General features: G+C 37.3%; 1 protein-coding gene across 2 annotated transcripts in view; it reads right to left on the reverse strand.

The window, feature by feature from the left end:
* Positions 1 to 4,298: 4,298 nt before the first annotated feature.
* Positions 4,299 to 10,289, reverse strand: part of LOC107099308 (speckle-type POZ protein-like A) — a 17,461-nt gene continuing 11,470 nt past the window's right edge. For both annotated transcript variants that reach the window (XM_015397362.1, XM_015397363.1), the window contains exons 9-12: positions 9,374 to 9,496; positions 7,071 to 7,213; positions 6,912 to 6,965; positions 4,299 to 5,807 (exon numbers count right to left, since the gene is read on the reverse strand). In XM_015397362.1, the coding sequence (XP_015252848.1) occupies positions 5,663 to 5,807; positions 6,912 to 6,965; positions 7,071 to 7,213; positions 9,374 to 9,496 (465 nt within the window). In that variant the 3' untranslated portion in view covers positions 4,299 to 5,662. The remainder of the gene's footprint in view (positions 5,808 to 6,911; positions 6,966 to 7,070; positions 7,214 to 9,373; positions 9,497 to 10,289) is intronic.

Here is a 10,289-nt window from a genome sequence, read left to right on the forward strand (position 1 = left end):
CCAAGTATCCATACAGTAACTCTCAGTTCAGTGTGCACAGATAACCTATTACGTAGTTTTTTACTGTTTTTCCATGCTCACAAACAAGAACATGTGCACAGCACCTAATAATGTATTCCCCTTCCTGAGCAGTGGATCTATGCAGCTCCTCTGCTACCAATGCCTACATGTTTTTAAGTGACGTCTGATGCAAAATGGAAGCAAAGTGTTATAAATCTAAAGAAATCACATGAAATCTCAATTAAATTGAGGTCTTGTGGAAAAGTTCAAGAGGTAGAAATACTGCATTAAATTTCAGCTCTAGAGTGGATTTTCCTGTCCCAATTACCCGAAGGTGTGTGTGTGTGTTAAACTGGTCTGAAATCCAACATCTGTGTTTGCAGGATGCAGTTTGAGGCATCAGCCTGCCGAGCGAGCCATGCAGTGGATTAATGTGTCAGGAGAGGAGGGGAGGCGGATGTAATAATTGCAGGACAGGTGGATTTAGTGAGTCTGGCAGACAATTATCAGTACTTTGTCATGGTCCTCCTAGCAGCCCTGACATTACCTGTCTTTAATAGGCTTTAATTAGCCTTGGAATTTCTATTCACCAAGAGAAGAGAAGCTGAAAAAGGGAAAGAAATGGGCTGAGGTAGAAAAAAAAAAAAGAAATCTGTAATTTTAAGAAGTGGGAATATATTTGAGACATCAGGCTTTTCCCAATCGTGCTAGACTAAGCTGGCAGACTTAAAGTGGAAAACATCCAGTCTGTAAGTACACGGTGTAATGTGCTTTGACATTGCAATCACCAAGACAGTTTTAAAAGGTTTTGCTGAAAAGCATCATCACACAGAAAGCCGTAGATTGCGTTGCTTGCACACACCCCGGGGTCTTAGGTTAGGGCATGTGACACAGATGACACTGCAATTATTTCTGTTGATGCTACTTCATGGTCCCATCATCTGTAAATGATCCTGTCACCTTTTGGGCGAGGTGAGGTGTATGATAAACCAGAGTCTCTACTGTACAGTGATATTTTTAGTTTTACTCGTGCCAATGCTGTGTGTTTAACATGTAACTCTAAAACCAGATGTATTTACCATGGCTTCAGAGGAAATGATGTCAGCTTATTTCAGTTTTCCTTAAATGATCTACCATTATGTGTGCTTTTGGTGTTTTATCAGAACTATCATGTACATAAATGTTAAACCTACTGCCCATTGTCACAGCCTGCTTTATTTTCCATTTCTGTAATTTCACATTGTGTTTTTGTTTCCCACTTGGTTCGTTTCCTGTAAAAGAGGGAAAAAAAGGGGGAAAACATGTATGTGTGTAGTGTGATTACACATGTTCATATTCAAAGGATTTTAATTTTAACATTTAATAGTTCAGGATCACTTTAAGTCTTTATGGCATTAAATCTTAAGAGCAAATTGGCTACCAGCATCTTGTCACACCAAGTCTGCCCTGGTCTATTGGTGTTCAGAGTTGTCTCGTTTCATTCCTGAAAGGACTCCTCAACAGGATAAACACACCATTTTTAAGAGGTACATTTCGGTGTAGCTTTTTAATGGGCAATAAATCTGTGTCCACAGGCGTGGATGATACCAGAGGTACACCTGAGGGAGCACATCCATTTTGCTGTGGCCATCAGGGACAGGGGTCTTTTCATTCGCTTCCATTACTCTTATCTGATCAGCATGAGGCAGCTACTCCTTCAGCATCAAGTCTCTCCCCGCCTGCACTCATCCAAATCCTTAAAAATCATGCTGATATGTGTTTCTGTTTTTATGCTTCGCTTCTCAGAGTATTAGCTTTTAAAATGCCCACTTATGTGACGATAAAATGAGTTTACATAATTTACAGCTTCATATTGAATACAAATAACACATCTCGGTTAATTGACATTGATTGCTGAACGAGTTCAAGACCAAATGAAACTAATGAGATATGAAATTGAAGGGACAAGTCAGAAGGAAGGCTTTGTTAAAAGATTATAGTATATCTTCCTGGCATAAATCCAGATTTATTTGGTTCTGGAGGCTAACGCTAACAGCTAAATCTGAGTGTCCAAAGCCAAAGGGTCTACCGTGTTAAAAAAGCTGCAGTCTCACAACAGTTTTATAAACATTTCATAAACAATTTAATAAACAGTTAAACTGATGGTAGATTTAGAGCAGAAAAATATTTCTGCCAATGTTATTGTCCATGTATAAAATAAAGGAAACCAGCAGAACATCAACAATAAATTTAACGTGTAAAATAAAAATGAAGCAGTAAAAAAAGGAAAAATATTGTAGCGTTATTTCTATTTAACTTCCTTGGCTATTACTATCACATTATTCTCTAATCCCATCGCTCTCAGGATGTTTTATACAAAATAAAAGATGGACTATATTTTACCTCTAATCATCACGTACATTAACTCCAATTGATGATGCCACATGGGCTAGTAGTAGGGCGAGTGCAACATGTGCAGAAGCTGCAGTCCCTAAGAGTCATGTCCTGGTTATTTTCTGACCCCTGACAACTTGATGCATGCCCCCCTTCCTCCATTCCTTACCCTTTTTCTAGTGCATCTTATAGAAAATAAAGCAAATAGTACCCCAGTTAAAAAAAAAATAAATCTCTAATCTCTTTGTGAAACATCAGTAAAAAGAAAAACTGTAGTTTTATGGATCAAAGTTCATAAAAAAAAGTTTTACAGGACTACGACACATTTATATGGTAAAACTATATTTTGGTTTAGGAAGTCATTAAATTACACTGCAAAATAAAACCATTCAAAAAAGTAACTTTTTTCTCTTAAACTGTGCATTTGTTCTTGAACTGAACAGGTAAGTGAGACTTTGTCAATGGAATAAGTTCATTTACATTTACATTAAATTAAAATAAAAAAACAACTGCAGTCTCTTAATCCAAGTGCACTCTAATTATCTTATTTTAAGGCAGAAAAACACTTCCATTGGTAGATGATTTTATTTAACTACTCAGATTAAGGGTAAATACACTTTCACCTATTTTTAGATTAGTGTTGCAGTGTAGTTACCATCAGTCATTGGAACCATTTAATTTAGAATTATTACATTTCACAATTGGACGAATTTTATATAAACCAAATATGTTTTTAATAAATCGACAAAAGGAAAAAAAGATAACCATAAATATTATGAATAAAGGCTGCCCAGGGATGTACAGTTCAAGGTAAAGAATCCCATCAGTGTTCCAGTGGCCTGTATCAGACACTCCCCAAAGCAGGGCAAGCTAGAAAAGGTCACTGCTAAAGAAGCTGCTGGTAAGAGGTCTGTGTCCGAGCTTATTAATCGAGAAAGAAAAAGAAAAGGAAAAAAACAACAGAAAAAGATGCACAAGCCTCCAGGATAAAGCCCGGAGAGGATCGTGAAGACATGATCCGAGCCATGGGATACATCTGTCGACATTTTAGCTTTAAAAATAGTTTTGCAATGAAATATGAAAATTTTCTGAGAAGCTTCTTTTCGGGTTTTCATTAGAATAAAAACTGAAATAGTAAAAAGGGTGCATGAGATATCCAAATTTTAGTCTTCCTTTTAGAATGAATTTACTGAACTGAATATACCATTCAACGATGTTCTAATTTAGTGAGGTGCTCATTCAAAGCAGACACCAATAAATGTACTTATAGCAGGTGGGTTCAGTTCACTTCACAAATACGGACATATTCCTTTTTGTTTCTCCTGTTGTTGCCTCATCTAGTGCAAAATTTGCCACCATCTAAACGACAGGAGAATATTTCAATTTTGACAGCACCACTGCGGGCTCCTTCCCTTTCAAGCACTACAGTTAGTGGAGGAAAGCGAAGGAGAAAGATAAAAGGTTGGAGAGGCATCCTGAAGCTGAGATGGTATCAGGCCTTTTCGAAGGATCTGTGCTGAGAGGGGCGGACGTGGATCAGCAAGCCGCTGATGAAGATGTCTCTTCCAGCAGGAAAGAGCGGCCTCGCATCCACTTTAATTAGAGCTGGGCCCTCGCATTCACATAAAAAGAGAGGGAAAAAGTCTTTTATCTGTTTTTTCTTTTTTTAAAGGGGGGGGTAACGTCTACAATGGCACTTTAACAGTGCAGTCTCAGTGCATTTCTTTTTGATTAGGCCTGTTAGGCTTTGTAATTATAATTGGGAAAAAAAAAAATATGCAGGAGAAAGGAACGGTAAAATCACCACAACATAACATGCCCATCCATTAACACAGTGATAAAATGAAGCAGTGGATGGTTTTAACCCTTCTTCCTCTGGTAGAACAGATCCTAACAACCTTCAATTAAGTTAAGGAAAACATTAATGAAGCTGAGTCACTTCAGACTGCTGGAAAATGTTTTAATGGGTTAATGCAGGCATTCTTGCAGACAACGACTTCATAATTTTTCCAAAGTTTCAACGTGACGCTGATTGACGAGCAATATCATAGAAAAATGATGTTACTCTCACTTTACAAAATCCTCCGAAGTGTCTGTCACACCACACTACATACAAGACGGACTGAATAACCATGACAACACCCCCCCCTATTGAAACACAGAATAACATTGCCAGTAGAAGTGATGCTCAGCATCCTACAGATATCCAAGCATGTTAGAGGAACCTTTTTGCACATACTCAATTCATGTAATTCTGCACAGATGTCAAATAATTGCAGAAAACGAGTTGTTAAAAACATAACTTTTGACACTTTCTTTTGACAATAAAACAACCATGCATTAGTCTCTCCACTTTTAGTTCACCACAATATACTGAGGATATATATTTGCAAGTTGGCAATACTAAAAGGAACAAATTCATTTTTTTAAGAAGAGTTCACAGATGTATGGTCTGGAATATGTAATTTGAATGGGAGACGGAGAGCTTATTTCCATAAACTTCAAATGTTTTTTTTTTTTTGTATATTTGGGCCAAACAGACACTTTTCCATCATACATGGATTGACACTTGTCTTCATGATGGCAGATTACTACCCCCCTCCCCCCAACAAATACACAATAGAACACACTTTCTTGTACATTGGTCTTCTAAAGATGGTTCAATTGTCATTTACATAGAAATGGTGCCATCAATATGGGGCATACGCATATTTTCAAAAAGTGTAAAGAGCTGACCTTGCACTGAGCGTTCATGCTTTTTAATGTCTAGTCACAAAACGGGCTAAACATTACAAATATATAATATTTCCCATTTAGTTAAACCTTTGTTACGTTCCTATAGAACTCCATATCAAAATGACTATACATGGGAACTAGTGCAACCTGGAGGAGGCCTGGTCTTTGTGACAAGGCAGGCACGGAGTAAAATAGACGAAGTGCTGTAGAGCAGCTCCAGAGCAATGGCAGATATATTAAGGCCATTTTGAAAATTACAGGAAATAAAAATGTAGAAGAGAGCTTCGCTAGCTTCCCGCGCTGAACAGAGTTCAGACGAGACAGCGAAGCAAGCAAGCAACACCGATTGAATCAATTGTTTTCCAATCCACAGATGACAGACTTCCATGTGCCAGCCTCCCCCCCACGTCTCTGGTCAGAAAGCTCCACTCCTCTTTATTCAAGTGTGTTTCAGTTTTGGTGGAAATAAGAGTGGCACACTCACTAGTCCTTTCTTTGTAAAAACCCCCATTCTTCACACCCTTCTTTATAGTCCAGGAATAAAGTCGGGCAGTCAGGACTGTTTTAGGCGCTTCCTAGGAAGACCAAAGGGTGGGCACTGTGCTGAAGCCAGGGCACGGAAGGCTTCAGCTACCAAGTGAGGATGGGACTGGATCATTGACTTCCAGCCTGCGGTCTCCATTATGTCTGTGGCGTGACTGTAAGCACAGGAAAAAAATGAAGTCAACACTAAGACGTGACAACACATTAAAAAGCAATAAACATAAATGAGATGGTAATGCAGGAAAGCTCCGATTCAGCAACTTGATCATCTAGAAAAGGGACACTGGTTCTTTCTGATAATTAATAAGAAATCTTTGTTTGATTCAAGCTTTAAAAGAGCTGGAGAACACCTGAAGCAAATAATATGAATCCTGAACAAAGTGTCATAAAATTGCTCTTAGTTTGTGTTTTAAACCCTCCCTGCCTGCAGATATAGTATATTTGAAAAAGGTAGTAACCCTTTTGTAATCTTAAGGTTAAGGTAACCTATAGATCTAAGTTCTCAATAGAATAAAACTTTATTGATCTCACAATGGAGAGATTCACTTCTTAAATGATCTCTTATAAACAACAGAAAGTGCACAAAGGAGGTAAAGGTGCAAGAAGTATATACAGTGCATCCAGATTTATATATACAGTATCGTATGTACAGTAAAAGGGGGGGCAAGTAAAGTGCAGTTTCTGTTTTGTTAAATAGATAAATAGTATAACCAAATATTGAAAGCAATCACTAGCTTTGCTAACTGCTAACATAAGATAGTGAGGACTGTTTAAAACACCATTAATCATTTTTTATAGAAAAATCTTGTTTCTAATGAAATCTTAATCCAAAGATGTCACCTTCTGCTACTTGAAAAAAAAAATCAATACTGCCAATTCAACTCTTCAGAAAAAGCAGCGAAATGAAAAGGTTCTAGAAAATCCTGCTTAGGCCATCTCTAATTCAGGATCCACCAATGCATGAGCAAGACAAACAAAAAGAAGTTCACCATTTCAAGGTGTCCTGTAGCACGGCATCATCAAAAAAGAAAAACTTGTCCGCTTCCTTTTAAGAACAATCTAACAATAATCCTTTTCCAGGGTTTATCCAAGTATGAGTCTATTAATAACTTGGATACAAAGATATGGGGCTTCAAACTGAAAAGGCAAACAGCACTCTGTCTGCCGTGGCTAAAACAATGAATTCTAATGCATCTGGTAGGGTAAGAGATAAGAGTGTGTTATTAATCTTGTGTCACATATATCAGCTAATTACATACTTGCTATTCCAGTTCTTTCCATCTTTACAGCCCAGCTGTCTCAGGACACTGCACCTATGGCAAGGAGATAAAAAGGTAAGCATTCAGGGCTGGTAAACAGAAATGGCAGCAGGAATTTATCACCTGGCTTTTTTTTTTTTTTTTTTTTGCAATACTTGCCTGTTGATAAAATCTATGGCTTGTGCTTTGAGTTGCTCCGCGCTGTGCAAGTCAGCCAAGATGAGGGTGTCGGCCACATTCTCCACTGAAAGGCTGTTGCACAGGGCCTCCTCACACATGACCTTTAAACGCTCCAGAGCATACTGGAGTGGGGGCAAGAGAGGGAAACGGAATACAGCGGTGACTGAAAGGTTGGGAGCTACATTATTTGGTTTGTTAGGTACAATTATTTTAGAATGTCTGCAAATCAGCTTTTAGTTAAAGCTTGCTTACCAAATCTAAAATCCCTTAGTAATGTTTTATTAAACTACCATTATCACAGAAGAAGGAACTTCTTTCTAAATTAAACTGGCTTAAAAGTGCAATACATATTAAGCTTTATCTGCAAACCAAGAATGATAATGGAAAAAAAAAAAAACACACACACACACACACACACAAATAGCTTCCTGGGTTACCAGAAACAAACATTCCCTTCAAATATAAATGTGCAGGTTGGATATAGCTAGCATTTGACTTGCTACCCATGGCTTTATTTTGCCAGTAGGCTCCTCTTGTTATGCCTACATGTTCAATGCGTCTCCTGTGGTGCATCTCCTCTGTGAACGTTAAAGTAAAGCCAACAGAGGTGGAGGAAGAGGTGCTCCCTTCAGGGGCTATCAAAGAGATGTGTTCAAAGGGGATGGAAGAGTGGGGGGAACTAAACTTCCATGTGCAGCATCACCAGGAAAAACAGTGTGTTCAGGCAGCAATACATCGATACAGTAACTATTAGGGGTGTAAACCCCTTTTTTTAATCCCAATGCAATATTATCCTGATTTGGCATTTCATTTAAAAAACAGCATTTTTCCAATTAAAGAAAATATTATAATAAACAACTTGGTAAGTGCAACCTTGCGTATTTTAAAATAAAGATGAGTCTTCATTTTGCATCAATTTAATTGGATTATTCATCATTTAATCCATGTATAAGTGTACTGTTACACCCCAACATCGTTCAAACCAAAGGAATTCCCTATGACGACACATGTAAATGTAGATGGATTTTAACCCGTTGAGTATTGCTAGAATTGGAAAAGGCAGATTAAACGTTAAAGAATATTTAAAATACAAACTAATCAATATGTTTATCAATAAACAAAGTTTCTTCTTTTTTAGTCTCACGATTAAACAACATAAATACGGACATTCCATGCAAACTATCAATTTTAAAATTACAGAAGAGACCAGAAAAACAAACATTAATTTGCATTTGGTCTGTTTCAAAAAGAAGAGCAACTTTCAAATGTTTCAAATGCCAATGTTAAGAGTTTGTTTAGCATTGCTGTTTTAAGCCTTTTGATATGAGGTTTGTCAGAGTCTGTAAATGCAGTTAGACAACCAGAAAATAATAAAGACGCCAATGTGTTGTAGCCACATAGGTTTCAAAATTTCCCATAACCTTCTGATATAGAGAAATATCACACAAAATAAATGAAACCTTTCAAAATTTGTTAAACCATAGAAATTACAATTTGAAAGAAATACAATGGATGGTTGTTGTGTGTAATTGCTTTATAGAGGGCCTTTCACACTTTCTTGTGTAATTATTTTTACTGCAATACAATAAGAAGAAAAATCTGACCTTTTATTCTAATCAAACATAATTGAAGACTTTTTAAAGTGCATATTTTACTTGGATTAAATTGATCAGCAGTGCAGGAGCTTTTAATTAGTAACCCTTGCCTTGCCGTTTTCCAGCTGTGGAGTATAAAGGTGCTCCAGCAGTCATTTCTCTAGAGCATTGCTCGTAAATGAAGACGGTAAAGGACCCTGCTGCTCAGCTAAGACAACAGCATGTTGATTTTCTTTAGCCATGGAATAATTAAAAAAAGGTCTAAGAAAGGACAAAGAACCCATATGTGGAAGGATGTAGATGGCAATATTCCTACCTGCAGGTCTTAACTCATTACATAAGAGTAATACAGGTTAGGCACTGAGATATTTCAACATACTTTACATTCCTAGTGGGACATATAAGGGCTTTAAAACAGTTATGCACAGCATCATAAAATGAAGTATGGGGAGTTTTTATTCATTAGTGTTTAATTTAAGCACTTCTATCTATAATAGCTTTTTTGTTATTCCCAAGCGCTAAAGTAGAAGCCATTAGTTGTTGTTTTTCTTCAGATTATTAACTAATATTCATTTAGAATTTTAGAGGAATAGCCAAACTCCATCCTCCACCTAAATAAAAGGTTAAAGGGAGATAATGTTCGATCGTAAATAGAGCTGACATTGCTAACCTTTCACAGGTACTTACTTTATCAGCAGCCGCCAGCAAATTGTCTGCCATCTTTTCCAAGTTTGGTGCCTTCCCTGTATAAATGAAGCCCATCATTTCCCTAAAGACATCTGGATCCACATCACTAATGTCAACACGATTCTGCAGATGAAACAAAATGCTTGTTAACTACACATAAAAACATGATGTTTGAAAGCATAGATTATAGAGACTTGAAAAACTTATGAATGAATATTTTTCTGTTTCCCCTCACATTTTGTAAACTGATAAACCAGTACAAAATGACAATTGTGATATTGAGGAAAAGGATAAATATCTTGCATCAATGCAATACAATCCTGAAAAGTATGGATTTATGTGTAGTCAAGTATTTTTATTGTGATGCCTTGTAATATTGGCGGGTAGGGGGGGGGGGCAGATAATTGAGTCTAGTCCTGAGTTCCTCATTGTCTGCATAGTTTAAATGTGTCCTCCAGCACACCTGAATCAATGGACTGCATTTTCCCTTAAGGGCTGAAGAAGTCTGTTAATCACCCATTTATTTAAGGGTGTCTAAGTATCAGGAGGCAGAGAAACAACTAAAATAATGAAGGACAGTGATTTTCAGGGGGAACTGGATTGAACACCAGTGCTTTACACAAAATCCATTGCAACCAATTGCCTCTAGGTCCACCTTATTAGTAGGTGAATCCAACCGTGTCTAATCTGGCCTCTATGAAAAAAATAAAGGGATTAAGTTTCCAAAATTCCCCATAGCTGACACAGCAAACATACAAATCAAGAACCTACAAGCAGATAAGATCAAACATTTTGGCCTGCATGAAGAACACCAAGCTTGGTTGGAGCCAACAATACACGTCACCTTGAACTAGAGCTGGGCGATATGACCTCAAATCAATAGCACTATTAATTGGGTAGGTTTATGTCGATAACC

The sequence above is a fragment of the Cyprinodon variegatus genome, unplaced genomic scaffold, assembly GCF_000732505.1.
Source record: "Cyprinodon variegatus isolate N-32 unplaced genomic scaffold, C_variegatus-1.0 Scaffold857, whole genome shotgun sequence".
NCBI lineage: Eukaryota > Metazoa > Chordata > Actinopteri > Cyprinodontiformes > Cyprinodontidae > Cyprinodon > Cyprinodon variegatus.